The sequence below is a fragment of the Diaporthe batatas genome (assembly GCF_019321695.1).
Source record: "Diaporthe batatas strain CRI 302-4 chromosome Unknown Contig00004, whole genome shotgun sequence".
Classification (NCBI taxonomy): domain Eukaryota; kingdom Fungi; phylum Ascomycota; class Sordariomycetes; order Diaporthales; family Diaporthaceae; genus Diaporthe; species Diaporthe batatas.
The window spans coordinates 3,140,540-3,157,938 of NW_025408551.1; the positions used below are offsets into that span (position 1 = coordinate 3,140,540).

Below are 17,399 nucleotides of genomic sequence, written 5' to 3' on the forward strand. Positions count from 1 at the left end.
TCTTTAATTGGACCATAGATATGTTTCATTGTCTTCTCAGCCTTTACACTACTTGACTTATAATTTAAGGATTAAAATAAGACTATAGAATAATGTTTCTAAACTATCTATTCGGACTACCTAACCCCTTGCTTTATAGCCTTTAATTTGTTCTCTATGGTTGAACAAAAGGCAATATCCTCCCTTTTTACCGTTATTACCTCTTCTACGCCCACATTTGACTGGAGTCTAGCTACCAGCTCGACATAGGCGTTCCTTATGATATGAGTCTCTATCGGAGCCCCGTATTTGATCATGAGTGCTACGACTTGCTCCCGCTTTTCCCTCTCCGGCAACTTCGCACGCCACTCAAACATATAAACCACCAGGGCGAGCTTCCAGACAGATAGCTTCTCCCCGCTGTCTACGTATTGGAAGTCTGCTCCCTTGCCGAGTAGTATCTCAACTATGGCCGGGATGGGCCGTTCCGAGAGTACTGCGACGGCCAGCTGCCAGTCAATCTCTGACCACCCGTCTGGGTCAAGATCGCGCCTTGAAAGCCACGTATGCGTTTTCCTTGTGCTGGGGATCTTACGCCAAAGTTTAAGTTTGCGCACCGGAAATTGTCGATGCGCTTCAAGTTTGACGCGCATGTATTCCACAACCCCCCACTCAATGGCGTGTCGTATCAAAGGCGGCCCCATGCTACCTCTCAACGCCAAAGTGCCCCAACCACGACCTTCATATGCGATCCCGGCAGGCTCGAAATTATAAGACTTGGTATCAACCGGGAAGAAGTTTTCCAGCGCTTCTAACAAGCGGAGCATCGATTGGGAACCGCGTTCCTGGACTTGGGCGGCATGGCGAAGGCAGTTGATGGAGGGCGACGTCAAGTTTTCGGATGGTGGTCTATGCTGATGATCTAAGCTCCCCTGCCGATATGCTGAAGGACTCGATTTGTAAAACGCTAGTTCAGCTGAACAGAGGCGTAAGTGCGGGTCGTCGTATAGGTCAAATCCTCGGCCTCCGCTGCGATTCAATCTTTCACGGACTTCGTCTCGCGCAATATACTCCCCAAATGTTCTGTGAAGGTAATTCACGCGAGACGCCGAGGCATGAAGAAACGCGTTCCTGCCGAGTATTGAGCCCTGCTCTGACTCTGTGCTAATTTCCAACAGTCCCATGCAGTGACTATTGAGTCGTCTCTTCAGGTAGTCCCTCCTGCCCTCAAATGTTTTCCATTCTAATGGTGATACAGGACAGTTGATACCGAACATTTCGTCCTCTTCGTCGGCGTAGGAAAATACCATTATATTTGGCAGTCCAATTTCTCGACGAGCCTCCATCAGTCTGAAATATCGAATGGCGTGATCGAGGTACTCCGTATCCAGCTCATCGAGGATTCGTTCGAATAAGGCTTCCAAGTCCTGTGGGAGTTGATCGAGCCGTACTTGCAAGTCCGATATGCGGTCCCCGGCAGTAATACCCTTTCGCAAAGATTTCACAACAAGAGTGAGCCATAGAAACACCCCATTGGCTCTGAGAGCAACGTCCTCGTTTAATTTGTCGCAAAAGTCTGGGTCCCGCTCCCGAAGCTGCGCGAATGCTGGGCCAACGTAGAGCTCTGATCGAACATATTCCATCATGTCGGGAAGAGTGAGATCTTGCAACCGCAGGCTGGGAGTATCGTGAAATGCGTCTTCAAAAACCTGCCACTGGCGACTAGAAACACACAGTTTGATTGGATAGGCCTTGAGGGAATCACGAAGGTATAAGACTAAGCTCTCGTGCTGGCCCTCAAACTCATCCAGTCCATCGATGAATAAGCAGATCTTCGTCGAGGGGCAAATGCAGCCAAAGGCACTTGACAGAAGTTTCTTAAGCGAGTCCTCGGTGTAGAGTTGAAGATCTTCGTCAAAGAGGTAAAGCGCTTCCCAGGTCAGGGGCATCATTGTAGCTATGACCTCTGGGTCGACTTGATGGAGAAGGGAATGGAGTAATGAGCGCAACATGCCCTCTTTTGATCTTTGCATTGGGGAACCAATAGCCCAGAAATAGTACGAGGCAATGATGAGCGGCTGGCTTCCTGCCCACCTTTTAAGAAAAGATAGACATCGAGGGCTATTGGCTGGGTGTTCCCGGTAGATGTTGACCACGTCGGCTGGTGGCTGTGAGATGAATTTCATCAGAGTTGATTTCCCAGATCCAGGTTTGCCGGTGATCCAGTACAGTTGCTTGTCCGGGACTTCGAGCCATTCGCAAAAGCTCGCCCATGGGCGGTCTGCCTGCTTTTCTCGCTCAAAGATCCACTGAAATGTCGTTTCAGACGCCGTGACCACAGAATTTTCCCGAAATGCCATGTCCGAGTAGGATAGGTTTTCAAGCAGCCTCTGCTTCATTGTTTGTCTCCTCCCAGGCGAGACCTGGACGGTCCTGGGCTCCGGGCTACCATTGCCCTCGAAGGCTTGCCCGGGTTCAGAGATCAATCCAAGGATATCGAGCTTCAGCGATTCGATGATGTCGACATTCAGACGTTCGCCTAGCCTCTCATTAAGCTTCCGAGCTATGAAGCCCACATACGCAGTGCCCAGCCCGATCCCCAAGACTTGATCGACCTTGTGATTGTGCTCTCCCATCTCTTCAAGTATCCTGCCAAGCACAAGTTCCTGCCTTTCGCTTGATGCTTCTGCAAAGTTCCTGTGTATCAGTCAGCACCTTATTCACGCATCATTAAAGGGGCTTCAGCTCAGCGCGAATGAAATCTTCAAGGGATGAAGTGATGCCACTGTCAAAGGGCAACACCAACTTGAAGTTCCCGCTGGCACACGCCTGGGTGTAGTATCAGATGTGACGTGGCAGGGTTTTCTATCGATATTTAATGAATGAAAAACACAAACCTCAAAGAATGGACCAAGCGGAGATTCAACTGACTCCTCATACTGTCTAGTCTTGTTTGTAGCTTCGTGAGTTTACCTCGACCCCATGTCATCTGGAAAGCCTTTTTGACCGTCTTTTGTGTTCGAGTCATCCAAGACGTTCGGTCAGCAGTATCGCTCACGAATTCCATAATCTCCTTCGTGACTTGACGACACTCTTCCGCCAGCCTTGCTAGCTCAAGGTCTCCAGTCCCTGGGGACGTAGACGTTGAGGATTCTGCAGAGGCATCCTGAGGGAGGGAATCAAGTACTTTATCAACGTCCTTCGCCAGGCCCTGCAGGTGGTTAAAGTCCTTGACGACGTCGGAATCTGTCTGCTCCGAGTGTATCTTCCATGCAGTTGTGACGAACACGACGCCATACTCCACCATCTGCAGGATGTTGGCTGCAAGACTCAGCCCAGCAACCGCTTCTGCCATGCCGGACAATGTTCTCTGGATGGCGGCGAGGACACGGCCTTGGTCAGCTCCCTGAGTGACTCGAGTAGGGCCAGCAATGCGAATCTGGTGGAGGAGAATCCGAGCGGGGTATTCTCAATGTCATGCGCAGGCTGTGCAGGCTGACACCCCAGCTGAATTGTGTTCCAAGTGTCACAAGAATCCTTCAACCAATAATGTGTAATACGAGCAATCTGTGCGGTATCGCACATCCCTGATGGTTTGCAGGAATGCTTAGCCGCATTTGGACAAAACAACACCCTAGTACATGCAGCGGTGCTCTTTGGGGACAGTGTGACGGAAAATCCCATGGGCAAGGTATTATTCAGAACCGTGGATGGAAAGACCCAGGCATAAGGTATTTTGATGAACCTATGTTAGCATCCGCCCACCATCAGGGGTTGACGGACAGACTGAATAGCCACTGATAATTTTTTCACCGTGATGCATCCGGAATGCGTACTATCCGCTCAGACAAAACCTTCAATTCGTGGGGCTCTATAGCGTATTGTTCGCGGGGTAAGGTTCGGTTTGAAATTCGTGTAGTGACGGTGTAAGATAGCTTTGATAATGCACCCAAACTGGTTTCGCTTCTATTCCGCATACATCCAAAGACATACATAACACCTTTATACAGTACTAAACACTTAAGATCCAGCGTTTAGAAAGAGACTAGATATTCACACTCATAAAAACGGAGAGTACACCTATATTAGGTAACTTAGAGATTAAAGTACTTAGGTTAGTACTAAACTAGTTATCTTATAGTCTTATCCTATAGTATATTATTTTAAATAAGGTTATTCTAGAGGAGGTTATTTTATTGGAGGTTATTCTATAGAAGGTTATTCTATGAGAGGTTATCCTAGGAGGTTAGCCTAGGAGGTTATCCTGTAAGAGGTTGTCCTGTAGGAGGTTGTCCTGTAGGAGGTTGTCCTGTAGGAGGTTCTCCTAGAGGTTGTCCTTGGGTGTACCCTCTGTTTTTGCGGGTGCGAATATCCGATCTCTTTAGAGAACATACAATATCAAAAACAGTAGTAAAAGTATAATAGGTGCATGTGGCCTCAGTCTTGCGACGCGCAATGTTCCCGAAGACATTACATTTATCTCTAGGGGAAAGTGGTTTGTGGTTGAAGTCCTGAAAACGGTATCTAGGTATGAATCGTGTGGTCAATCAGCCTCAACTCAATTGTCAAAAGTCAGTGTTTGATGGCCGTGAAAGCCATGACCAGGTAGGAGCAACACGTTCAAGTGGTTCCGGTAGAGGATTCTGAGTATGCCACGTCATGGCCCCTGGCACGTCTTCTTTTCATGTCTCAGCCAAGCACGTCAGGATGTGGGATTCCCCATAGCATCTCGCAATGCCTGTGAGCGCTGGCAGCCTGTCTTTCTTCAAAGTCAATTCGGTTTCCGAGTCTTCTGAATGATAGACTCCCAAGACTCGTTTTGAAATGCCATATGATCGTTTGCGCCGTTCTTTGAACTCCCATCCTCTTGATGTGCACTCACACCATGTCCTCTCTCGACATTCCCGCAATATGTCGTCTTGCATGAAGTGAACAAACCTGTTTGTTAAAGGTCGCTCTTAGAAGACCCATCCCCTTCTCAGTAATGAACCGACAAGAGCCTCTGGATTTCCAGGCTCTCCAGGATAGTGTGGATGCCTGAGTTGTTTTCGCATAAATACCGGTCCCCCTTTGACCTCTGTGACCTGGAACCCAGCATAAGATTGCGCAATGGTCAAAGACATGGGGTTTATGTCCCAGAAAAGGTTCCAGAAAAGGTTAGAAATTCTTCTCAGGTACCCAATCCCTTATTTAGATCTAAACTTTGTGTCTTAAGGGAGTTCGACTCAGTCTGCGGTCCCCATCAATGACTAAGACACGCATATCTCTCGCGCTGCGGATAATTTTCCACAAGTCGGACGCGCAGGGGCCGGACACCCTCAATCTGTGGCGCTCGGTGCGGGATTGGCTTGTACTTTCCAGGCTGACATGGGGTGCTTTCTTCACAACGCGATATCCAGTGTTTCACAGCATGGAACGCTTCTTCTGTACTAGACTTGTCCCCAGATGGGGCACGCAGTCGCCAGATCATGGAATGCATTGGAAAAGAAGCAGGCCTGTCAAAGCTATTCTGCCCCTCATCGTTGGATACAAGATCTCTAGTGAAGAACTCATCAATTAATTATTCTCTTCGTCCCCAACGTGTAACTCAAGTGTTCTCGGACAAAAGCCCCATTTGAACTAAGGTCACCTGACGCAATTGTTTGGCCACTCAGGAAATCGAAAGTGCCGGCGCAAGCCTGAAAATCACCCCTCGCTGCTTTAGCTTCCGGGCCGACTTGTTTGCAATTGTGAAATTTTCCAAATCTTCCTAAATGATAGATATTGCAAAAGGCACGCTTGGGAGGATTCTGGCCGATAATCTCTGAGCTCAGGCTGGGGGACTCGGCACCCCGGACTTGTATCAAGTCGTCCATGACTCTGGTGATTGCTTCTGTAGTCAGAAGAAACTCCTCTAATCCAAAGTGATTGATACGGAGTATACAGTGGCAAGGCATTCAGAATGTTGGGGGGTCAAGTCGTGCAAATGTTACCTAGGGTAGGTACAGATTACCCCAGGGTAGGTACCAACAACCCCTGTTACGTTAGCGCAAAAACGGACTGTCTGACTGGGGGCCGGGGTGCAGACCGATTTAAGCTCCGTTTTATCTTATCGCCGTATCGACGCAAAGCCTAAAAAAAAGTTGACCACTTCTGCACCCAAAATCCCATTTCCTGCGAAGCATGTGAAAAGGCATGCGACATCGCACCCTCGCAACATTCCCAACATGGCAGACAACGAGAAGCCGGGAAATGCCCCCACGGCATCTTCCAACCCTCCTCCAGCAGCAACGGAGGCTACATCAAAGCCCGCTGGCCAGACCGCGTCGGATGCGACAGCCAATGGTGACGACGCCGATCGCAGCAAGGATTGGGACAACAGGCGCAAGCAGAAGGACAGGAGAGGGGGCCGTGGCGGTCGGGGAGGACGAGGCGGCCGAGGGGGTCGCGGTGGTCCCCATGGTCATGGTCGCGATCGCGATGGCTCAAGGTCAGTCAGCTTCTTGTCCCCCGTCCCCTGTCCTCTCCTCCCCGTCCCTGACTTCACCACGACACTTCTGCTGCGCTCTGCCGGCCGTGGACTCCCAAGCGACTGACCTAATCCCCAGAGGCGAACATGCCCTCAAGTCAGACCGACCCGACAAGACCCAGCGCCAGCGCCGGTTCGCCTCGACACTCACGACCGGCGAGGATGGCGAGCCCAAGCAGACCAACATGAGCATCCCCTTCTCCGCCGAGGAGATCGCCGCCGAAGACCGACTTCCCAAGCGCAAGGTCGCCGTGCTGATCGGCTACGCCGGCACCGGGTACAAGGGCATGCAGATGAACCACCACGAGAAGACCATCGAGGGCGACCTCTTCGCCGCCTTTGTCGCCGCCGGCGCCATCGCCAAGAGGAACGCCGACGACCCCAAGAAGTCGAGCTTCATCCGCTGCGCAAGGACTGACAAGGGCGTCCACGCCGCCGGCAATGTCATCTCGCTGAAGCTGACCATCGAGGACCCCGACATCGTCACCAAGATCAACGAGAAGCTGCCTGAGCAGATCCGCATCTGGGGCATCCAGAGGACCAACAACGCCTTCAACTGCTACCAGGCCTGCGACTCGAGGTGGTACGAGTACCTCCTGCCCAGCTACTCCCTCCTGCCGCCTCACCCCGAGAGCTATCTGGGCAAGAAGATCATCAGCGCGGCCAGCGAGAAGGGCGTCGCCGAGGAACACTTCAAGCCCTGGGACGACATCAAGGACTTCTGGGCGGACGTGGAGAAGAACGACATCCAGCCTATCCTCGCCAAGCTGGACGACAAGACGCGGGAGGAGGTCATACGGACCATGCACAATTCTACGGAAGAGGAGGCACAGCCTGAAGAGGAGGACAAGGAACCGTCGTCCACGAAGCGGAAGGCCGATGACGAGGCCGACCCTGACGTTCCTTCAAAGAAGAACAAGACTGAGCAGGACAGCACTGTTGAAAGCAACGGGCAAATCGACACAAAGGCTGAAGGGCAAGGAGCAGAGGCCAAGCAAGAAGAGGAACCCGCAGCAAACCCGGACCAGATGGACGTCGATGAGAAGCCATCCGATGCCCCGCCAAAGGATGCCGGCGACGCACCCACAGCGAAGCCCAAGTACCAGCCCACACCAGTCGAGCTCGCACTGCGGGAGATCAAGACGGCGTACGTAGCGGCCAAGCGCAGGTACCGGGTGACGCCGGCGCGCATCCAGCAGCTGCAGGACGCGCTGGACCAGTACCGGGGCACCAACAACTTCCACAACTACACCATCAAGAAGCCCTTCAAGGACCCCTCGGCCAAGCGCCACATCCGCTCCTTCGAGGTCAACCCGTCCCCCATCCAGATCGGCGACACCGAGTGGCTGTCGCTCAAGGTCCATGGCCAGAGCTTCATGATGCACCAGATCCGCAAGATGGTCGCCATGGCCGTGCTGTGCGTGCGCTGCGCCACGCCCATCTCCACCATCAGGGAGAGCTACGGCCCGACGCGCATCTCCATCCCCAAGGCCCCCGGCCTGGGCCTGCTGCTCGAGCGGCCCGTGTTTGAGAGCTACAGCAAGAAGGCCGAGTCGGCCTTTGACAGGGAGCCCCTCAACTTCACGAGGTTCGAGAAGGAGATCGGCGAGTTCAAGCAGAAGCAGATCTATAACCGCATATATGACACAGAGGAGAAAGAGAACTCGTGAGTTTGCTTACACCGCCCCACCAGAGCAGTTCTGGCGATCTGCGACTTGTGATTGATCACTGACAACCCCCGATCCACAGATTCCACATCTTCTTCCACCAGCTGGACAACTTCGAGACGGACTCGTTCCTCTGGGTCACCGCACACGGCTTCGAGGCCGCCTTCCAGCCCAAGGAGCGGCGCGACCCCAAGCTCGAGAAGGCCATGCCCAAGGAGTTGCAGGAGGAGGAGGAGGGCGACGAGGACCCCGAGAACGGCGAGGGCTAGATGTCCTCCGATCACTCTAGTATCAGTCGCGGTTCCCACGTCCGCCAGGGAACTCGGGGTCAACGTGGCAGCAGCTGCCCTATCCCTCGGGCGGGAGCTCGAGGGCGTCGTGGGTTCCCAATCAGCCTGCGAGTGTGGCCCAATGGGCTTATTTGCTCTTGGCGCGAGGTCACGCCCGGCAAAATACCGTCCCAAGGTCCAGGTCGATCTGGATCTATAGACTCGGAGACTCCAAGCAGCACCACGCTGTACATCCACCGGCTTCCGGTTGGTATCAATACATACTAACAAGTACGAGAGATCTGTCATCTAGCAGTGGCAGGAAGAGGCTGCACATCAGAGTTGGATATTCGTGCAGATAGTATAGCACCAATCAGTAAAATGTCTCCCGCCTCGGTTGGCATCCAGGCCGACCTTGATACAGGGCATCTCAAGATCCATGTCTATCAACGCGGATGCCCTTTTGGCACTGCCTTCTTGTGTGGAACCCCGGTCCCGTCTCGATTGCACGTGAAGCAGCAAGTACGAATGGTTAAGGGGCGTTGAGCGCATCCACATGAAGTCCGTGGGTGTCGTCGGCCGTGGACTCGTCCATGTTGCTAGTAGTTGAAAGAGATTTCATGGTTCGAACGACACTGTACAGGAACTATTTCACATTACAACCCGACCAATGTACTGGCCGCTGGACCAAACAACAACGAGGTGCCCTGGTGCCTCCTGCATGCACACTTGCAGCCGAATCCTCACATCCAAGGATGACGAGGGCACCGGGGAGACACCCAAACTTCTCGCCTGCCCCGCCTCCCACCATACAAGGAGCTGCTGTCACTGCCCGAACCAGAGCTGCTGTCACTGCCAGAGTCCCAGCTGCTCGCCTCCGAACCGCTGTAATAATCCACCTCAGGCCAGGGCGGCCCAGGCACCGGCACCGGCATCATAGGAAACGGAACCACGGGGGGCAGAGGCAGCTCGGGCGCCGGACTCCCGCGGCGATAACCCCCTCGCCTGCTCCTGTCCCGGTACTCACACCAACTTGCATGCCTTGTCTCGCCCGCCCGCCTCTCTGGTGATGACACGCATCCTCCGTCCCTGCACCATGAGCACCACCGTGCCGGATTCGGGCAGGCACCGTGGTCGTGCCGCCGGTGGTACGTGCTCCTGCACTGGCATGCTGCCGCCTGTTCTTCGGGCCCCTGCATATTAGTGTAAGCGGGCGGTGGTGTTTCTTCTGATCGGTCTTCAGCCATATCTTTGTGGTGGTGAACCTATCCAGACTTGGAGTTTGGTCTTTGCTGGCTGCAATGTAATCAATTGGCCTCAGAGTTGAATGAACTCGAAAAGCAGTGGGTCATACATTTTATATTCCGTGTGGTAGACTGTTGACTGGCAGATGTTCCCCATGTGCTTGCCTCTCCGAATATTGTCAATGACACCAGCCGACGTGGGTGCGACTGATTCATGACTGCAGTCTAGTCACAGCACCTTTCCAACCATCAGAACCTTCAATGTTGGAGAGAGTCTGATGCACTCAACGTTACTCTGACAAAAAGTTGTTGACTCGGCTGGACGGACCATGTTTCAACCGTCCAGAATCCCGTCATCCTCATACACAACCGATGCATAAAAAAAGCACCGTACTTTTCAAAGTAACTAACCAATCTCGGGTGTGATCAAAACACCTCTCACAGACTACCCCGGCATTTGTCCCGGCAACCTCGATTCGACTGCCAATGCAACCTGGCATACGTATGCACATCAGCTGATCAGCTCTGCTCGGCCCAGGTGCAGAAACAGACACCGAAAAATTGCTGACAATTCATCAGTGTTGGGACCCGCTATGCAAACTGCCCAGGGTGCGTGCGTGCAGTGCATCAATAAGACGCGCCGCGGATAACTAATATGTAATGCACACGGCGACGGCGGTTCCGAGCGTTCCAAGGTCCCTTGAGGGGTCAAACCAGCCAGCCAACCAACCAACCAACCACCTGCACTCAACTAACTGCTGCCAGTGCCAGTGTGCCCTCTCAACCCTCCCTTCCAACCCTCTAGGTTTGAACCAGGCAGGATGGGCGCGGGTTCCTCGCACCCAAAAGCGAACGGCGCCGTCTCATTCCCATTCCCTCACTCGTCGCGGCGGTCTGCAAGTGGTAACACTAGTAAATCCACGATGGCGTCGGAAAATGGGTCTATTACCAGATCAGGGGACGACTACACCCTCGCGAGGGACTTCCTCGACAACAACCGGTACGTGGACTCCAAAGCCTGCAGCTCATCATCCACCGCCTGCATCTCCCCGGCGCATCCGGCCCAGGGTCTGACCAGCTCACCACCGCCCCCCCAGGATAAACCTCATGCACAGCCTGTGGATTAAGCTCTTCGGCTACGTGGTCCACCCCAGCATCCCGAGGGACAGCCCGGACCTGCGGGTGGCAGACGTCGGCACCGGCACGGGGTAAGATATCTTGGTATTTATTATTAGTCTTCAGATAATGACTGTCTATTCCCGTCCTGACATCCCCGATGTTTCTGGTCCAGGCGATTATTGACACGCCCGCACGCAGGATATGGCTCTTTGACGTCCGAGAGCTGGCCGCCCCGTCAGCGCGCCTGGAAGGCTTCGACATATCCTTCGATGCCGCGCCGCCAGCCGAGACGCTGCCCTCAAACGTCAAGCTGAGGCACTGGGACGTGAAGGAGGACGTCCCCGAGGACCTCGTCGGCGCGTTCGATATCGTCCACGTGCGCTTCCTGTCCTGTGTACTGTTGAACGACCAGGTCCCGGCGGCGGTGCGGCGACTCTTCAAGATGCTAAGTTGGTCTTTCCTGGCACGTTTTCTGTTCTCGCCAAAGCAGCCGGCACCTTTCTTTTCTTCTTCCTTTTTTTTTTGCCCCTTTTTGTTCAGGCTTGCATGTCTCTCGACAGCATTGATGGCACGACTGACGAGATGAGATGGATCCCAGAGCCGGGTGGCTACATCCAATGGGGCGAGCCAGACTTCGAGTCCATACGGACAGACAAGACGAGGCCCGAGAACGAGACAAGAGGACTGTCCGAGCTGCTGCAGCTGTTCGCGGCCCAGGACCCGCGGACGAGGCCCGCGTGGCTGGCCGGCCTCCCGGCGGCCCTCTCGGCGGCGGGCTTCGACGAGGTGCAGGTGGACAAGAGGGACGCGCCGCCGCACCTGGCGTTCATGCTCCACGAGTGCGGGCTGATGCTGTACGAGGTCCACTGCCGCAAGACCAAGAACGGGATGACGCGCAAGGAGCTCAACCGCGTCCTGCCCACGGCCGTGGAGGAGACCAAGGCGGGCGCTTATACCACCGCCCTGCGGTGGACCGTGGTGGCGAGGAAGCCTGCTGTGTAAATAATTAAAAATTTTGGGGGTTTGGGCAGCGCAGGGCGGATGGAAGTATCTACAGGGCGACCGTGCAAACATTTATTAGAGGCGTAGGGGAATGCTTGCATTTTCAGGAAGGGGCTATAAATGCAAATTGAGTCCCGCTTGATTCTATCATCCTTCACTGGTAGTTCTAGAATCCACAAATGAGATCTGAGCAACTCACAAGGACTCGGGGCTCATGGTTTGTGTTCTGAAGTGCGATGGGTATCTCGATGAGTAGGTCAACTAGTACCCAGGTGTCTTCAACCATTAGAGAAGCCGGATTGTTGTTCCTAGTCGATATTTCTAAAGAGATCGGAGATTCGAACCCGCAAAAACAGAGGGCACGCCTGTTGACCCAAGCCCTATGGATAAGCTTCTACAGGACAACCTCCTATAAGATAACTAGTTTAGTATGAACCTTAGTACTAAGATCTTCGAGCTGTCTCATGTTCTCTAGCTCTTATTAGTTATATAGGTATACCCTTCTTGTGGGTACGAATGTCTGATCTCTGTTTAAAATGACCTTGTTGTTTGGGACATGCGTGTAAAATGAATTGTCAGATCCAGCCATCACTGCTCGTACTTTTAACCGTCTAAAGAGTACGATGGCAAAGTCGGTCATTCAGTGCATCCCATGGTCTCAGAATTATCCAAGTTGGGGCCAAGAATAGAAACCTGTTGGGGGTCTAGCGCCAGAGGTCTCACAGCCCGTAACCAACATTGGCCGTTTGAGAGTTCGTGTTGGTTCATGGGGAGGTTCCTGAGTATGCCGCCGGCGGCCGGGCCAATGGGCCCGGCCGGTGGTGAAGCAGGCGCTCGGCCAAGACCACATCTTTGTGACTGCGAATTCGACTCGAGGAAATAGACACAAAGTGAAACAATATCCACTTATTTGACAGAAGTTCTAGGGCAGATCGCTCGATAGATGAGGATTAGACTTCAGGCTCTTTTTGGGGCGGCCTGAGATATGAGCCCTGGGTCAAGTGATGCGTCGCTCCAAGGCTGTTGGTCATCCAACACAATTCCGCGGATCTGCCGGACGGGCTTTGACAATATGTTTCTTCTATAAGAGGGCGTCGTCTAATGACCCCAATGCACTGGTTCCGGGACAGAAGCACCTGACGTATTATTGTTCCAACTCTTTGCTTGGCGGCCACGGCTCACAACCACTGCCAATCATGCCCGCGATCACGCCCGCTCCATTCCAGACCAAGGAAAGGACAAAACAAACACACGAAGTGAACCCCTCGCTGCAGCCAAACACATTGGAACGACAGCATGAGACGCGCCCGTCGTGTGCTATACGAAGTCAGCCAGCAACCGGGAGCAGGGATCCCGAGAAACCTTCTGAATCAGTGACGCAAAGCAGCAGGGTTCAGCGCCGCCCAGCCGGCGCCAACACGAGCTCTTGTGCTGCAATACAGCGGCAACGTCAAGGCCGGACGAACCCTGTTCCCGTATCCCTTATTAATACCGGGGCTCCGATCACTTCATCGGGGGTATCGAAGCCGGCCCCAACGTCTTCCGGCCCCCAGCGCGAATCTGACCCGGATAAGAAGATGGCTGCCCGTGGAACTCCAAGCGCGAGGCCGAGAGAGCAACTAATACAACCGGTCAAGAAAGGCCCCCCCGGGGCGGACTCAAATGCCAAAGGTGATGCGAAGACGCTTCCGCATGCTCATCAGGCCAGGAAGCAGGCCGCTCGCCCCGATACCACTTCTACCACGGCACCGCCCACCAATTCACGCCCGGCTGCTGCCCCGTCAGCAAGACAAAACCATGCTATCCTCACGCACAAGGCCACTTCTGACACCAACATCCTGTATAAAGCGCTGCAGAATGAGCCCGTGGGAGACCCCCGGGACCAGCCGCGGTGGTTCGATGGCTATGATTCTCTCGACAGAAAGCTGCTGGTCGAGTGCGGTAGGAACAAGCCCTACGAGAGGACCCAGCTAGCCCATCTTGAGGTCTTGACCGGGAGGAGGAACGGCGCTCCGCACAATGTCGGCCTCCAAGACGCCATTCGGGATACGATATCATACCTGCTTGATGTGGAAGCCGAAAGGAACCCTGTCACTGCCATCACCAGTATGCCACAGGGGGTCTCGAGGCCTCTATGGGACGGGAAGCTCTATCTCGGCGGCATCAAGGACTCGGGAAACGTGAATGGGGTCTTGGACGAGCTCAACATCAGCGCCGTGGTCTCCATACATCCCACGGACTGGCTCACAAATGAGTGCTGGAGGGGCGGCCTATTATACGAAAAGTGGGACGGCGATCTCAACTCGCCGCAGTTCAGGCGGGACAACCCCAAGAGGCTGCAGTACCAAATCGAGCTGCACGACGACTCCAGCTCCGACATCCTCGCCCATCTCAGGAAGGCGATCCCGTTCATGAACAAGTTCCTCATAGACGGGGACAGGCCTAGGAACGTATTGGTGCATTGCAAGATGGGCCAGTCTCGCTCCGCCTCCGTGGTGCTCGCATACATGTGTGACAGGTACTTCAGGACTCACCTTGCGAACATGGATTCAAACAAGCGGCCATCAAGGAAAGAAGTCTCGGAAAAGCTGCAGGGCATCCAGGGACAGTTCCTCGGGGAGTTCGCTCTGCCAGCGGACAACAAGCCCCTGGGGGTCGCACCAAGGTCAACCGCGAGCAAGCGCAGAGGGGTCAGCACGAAGAAGTTCGACCGTCAGCTACTCCAGTACGCCCAGTACCTAGCGGAGGGCGAGAAGGGCCTGCCTCCCAAGCCGCCGAAGCCTGCAGAGGCGGCCGGCGGTGGGGGGATCATCAAAGGCGCGGCCATGGTGCTCTGCTTTATGTGTCGTATTGTGCCCAGCCGTGAGATCCTGGGATACTGGTCCTCGCTGAGGAACACCAATACGCATTACTGGAGGGCAGCATCGCAGGATAGAGCCCTGAAGGAGGGCATCCACGTCGAGGATCACCTGGCCACGTTCAACCAGTTCTTTGAACAGTATTGGAAACCCAGTCAGCAAGGCCCACCCCCTACATGATCGACTAGGCGGTCAAAGACGATTTCCACGCCTTCTTAGCTCCTGGGCTGTCCTGGCGACCGTTCCGTCTGCAAACACGGACATGCCTTCCTTGATCTTGTTCTGTGCTGGTCGCTTCCACTCGACTACCGGGATATTATTGGCCCTGGCCTTCCACCCTTCGATCCATCCCAAAGGAGGCCTTGGAAGATCTGGCCAGCTAATGTGGCTGGACCTATCAGCTGTCTCTTCATATCTATCTTCTGTTCTTCTTTGTACCCATTCGTTAAGTACGCCTCTGTAGGTTGCTAAAGGCCTATCCAGCCGTACACTCGGGTGCTTCACCCAGTCAACGTCCTGTACACTGGAAATGTCCTGCAACCGAGGCTCGACTTGGCGAAAGTGGTAATCGCGGGTGATGATCTCGTATAAAGTGAATATAACGCCTTTAACATCGTTGCGGTGCTCATCAAAGTTTGTGTTTTTAAGCCGCACGTCAAATGGAGCATTCGTACGGGCTGAGACATTGAAGTCGAAGAGCATGAGACTATCTGTGGCTTCATGCACAAGAAGATTCCGCGGGGCAACGTCCTGGTGCCGAATACCGAACTTGATATTGAGGTCATCGATAACATTCAGAAGTTGCTTAAGCCATTTCAGCTTGAAGGTAAAGCGGCCTCGCGCATCCAGGGAACCACCAGTAATATATCTTGTGGTATAGCCGACCACCGTTTCTCCTTCTTGCCCTTGGAGCTTCTCAACCACTACCCGGTGAAGTGGTACAATATTTGGATGTGGTGGAAGACGTGCTAATATGTTTAATTCGTTCCATACGAATATCAGTCGTGGTTCCCAGAAACAGTACTTAAATACCACTTTCTGACCCCGATATGATACCAAGTCTACTTCAGGCGCCAGACGATCCAGCTCCCGCAATCCTGCACGAAGGATTGTTCGCATCCTCGGTCCTTGGATCCGCTTGTTTTGTTTTCTTGGCCTTCGAGTGACCCCGTTATTTTTGCTTATAAGCTTTTTGCTTGAATCCTGCAGATCCTGGAGTAGCGGGTAGAACAGGTACCATGTCTTGTCCTCGTTGGGTTTGGAGGTGACTTCTACAAGCTCGCCATCGTGGGATACCTGAATGGCGTGCACATCAGGCCCAAGGCTATCGGTGTGTCGTCTCAAATATTCTGCAATCTGTGTTAGTCCGTTCCGACCGGGTGAAGGTGAATCCGATGCACCTGATGTTGGCAAAGACTGTGCTTCACGCAATTCAGTTGCTCCGGCCTGTTAAGGAATTAAACATACCAATTGCCAAATCTTCAGAATCATCGTCGCCGTCAAAGGTAACCGCGTATGTTTGTCTTCGATCCCAGTCCAAAATATCCCAAGTGGCAGACATTCCTGGTATTGTTATCCCACCAATCTGCCAAAATCGCCGTTCTTGGTCAGCCATGGTCAGCTTATTTGGATGAAACAAACTAGATGTCTAAGCCGAATTAAAGAACCACAATGGTATAATGACTGCTTCAAATTATCAAGGCAGTAAAGAAGAATGCTAGTGATTTTTGAGGTAGCAGAGTCTCTTGTGTGGAGTGGTTGAACAAGTGAGGAATTTAATGAAACAGCGCAGCTTTGTTCCGTGTCCTTGCTGCCTCCCGGATCCGGAGGTCTACCAAAAGTTTAGGTACATGTCCAAGGATGCCTGCCGGTTATTATTTGCTTTATTCTCTATACCACTACCACCCTTCCACCCCATCTATGCAGGGATTCAGAAAAGCAGAGCATCTCTGCCAATTCCATTGGATACAAGATAGCTCTATGCAAATAGGCTCCACGTTCATCTGATCTAGATAAGAACGTTTTGAGGCCAAACAAAAAAAATACTGACTAAGATCCTTTGCGCTAATCAGTGACCCATACAAAGGAATCGGACTTTGCAAATGATTATTTTAATCAAAGAACTCACCATGGCAAGGTTATACATAGAACCAGAATGACCAATCATGTTCAGGTCTAATCACAGCAGCCTAAATGTAAAGATCCTATATCATGAGAATGTCGCTAATATTCAAGTTATTTTCTTTCTACTCCGGATCCATCTTATCCAAAGGAGCAATTACAAACACTCTATCCCATACTGTCCCATTTACAGGCATGCATGCAACTACTCAAGGTCTCAACGATTACATTCCACGTCCTGAATTTATCATGCCGAACATCGACAGGAGCGAAATTTCCGGGACCATGGAGATCTGGTCCAAAAAGAGCGCATCAAACCCCGGAAACTGCGTGTGTGGCAGATATTTCTTCTACTCCAGCCTCGCAGACTGCGGTCATTGTGTTCAAACATACGCCCTGAAGTGTGGAAATGCGGTGCTCCCGAGCACTAATACTGGATTCTGTGGAAGGACGGTACCCGTTAATCATGTTGTCACCCACCGCATCAATGAAATGTGCGGTCAATGCCAGGCTAGAAATGTAGGTTAAGGTTGGCCGGGCCACGTCGATGGCCGAGGCACTGGTGAATTGCTACGCAATCTGGAACGGGCACCGAGCCCACTCCGGCACGGCCCAACCACCCTTGCTCACAT

The 17,399-nt window shown here is 53.0% G+C and overlaps 5 protein-coding genes across 5 annotated transcripts; 3 read left to right on the top strand and 2 right to left on the bottom strand.

Annotated features, from left to right (window-relative positions):
- Positions 1-95: 95 nt before the first annotated feature.
- Positions 96-3,471, bottom strand: KVR01_004660 (uncharacterized protein). The gene is made up of 2 exons (XM_044787526.1): positions 2,877-3,471; positions 96-2,676 (listed from the first exon to the last, which is right to left on the bottom strand). The coding sequence occupies exons 1-2, from the start codon at positions 3,332-3,334 to the stop codon at positions 117-119; spliced, it is 3,018 nt and encodes a 1,005-aa protein (XP_044646824.1). The 5' UTR covers positions 3,335-3,471; the 3' UTR covers positions 96-116.
- Positions 3,472-6,185: 2,714 nt separating this feature from the next.
- Positions 6,186-8,423, top strand: KVR01_004067 (uncharacterized protein; the record flags this gene model as incomplete). The annotated part of the gene is made up of 3 exons (XM_044783063.1): positions 6,186-6,448; positions 6,567-8,153; positions 8,237-8,423. The coding sequence occupies 3 exons, from the start codon at positions 6,186-6,188 to the stop codon at positions 8,421-8,423; spliced, it is 2,037 nt and encodes a 678-aa protein (XP_044646231.1).
- A 2,065-nt stretch (positions 8,424-10,488) lies between these two features.
- Positions 10,489-11,788, top strand: KVR01_004490 (uncharacterized protein; the record flags this gene model as incomplete). Its single annotated transcript, XM_044786515.1, has 4 exons — positions 10,489-10,667; positions 10,765-10,875; positions 10,985-11,235; positions 11,385-11,788. The coding sequence occupies 4 exons, from the start codon at positions 10,489-10,491 to the stop codon at positions 11,786-11,788; spliced, it is 945 nt and encodes a 314-aa protein (XP_044646654.1).
- Positions 11,789-13,365: 1,577 nt separating this feature from the next.
- KVR01_004292 (uncharacterized protein) lies at positions 13,366-14,826 on the top strand (the record flags this gene model as incomplete). Its single annotated transcript, XM_044793104.1, has 1 exon — positions 13,366-14,826. The coding sequence occupies one exon, from the start codon at positions 13,366-13,368 to the stop codon at positions 14,824-14,826; it is 1,461 nt and encodes a 486-aa protein (XP_044646456.1).
- Positions 14,827-14,838: 12 nt separating this feature from the next.
- On the bottom strand, positions 14,839-15,765 carry KVR01_004709 (uncharacterized protein; the record flags this gene model as incomplete). Its single annotated transcript, XM_044790189.1, has 1 exon — positions 14,839-15,765. The coding sequence occupies one exon, from the start codon at positions 15,763-15,765 to the stop codon at positions 14,839-14,841; it is 927 nt and encodes a 308-aa protein (XP_044646873.1).
- Between the last annotated feature and the right edge of the window lie 1,634 nt (positions 15,766-17,399).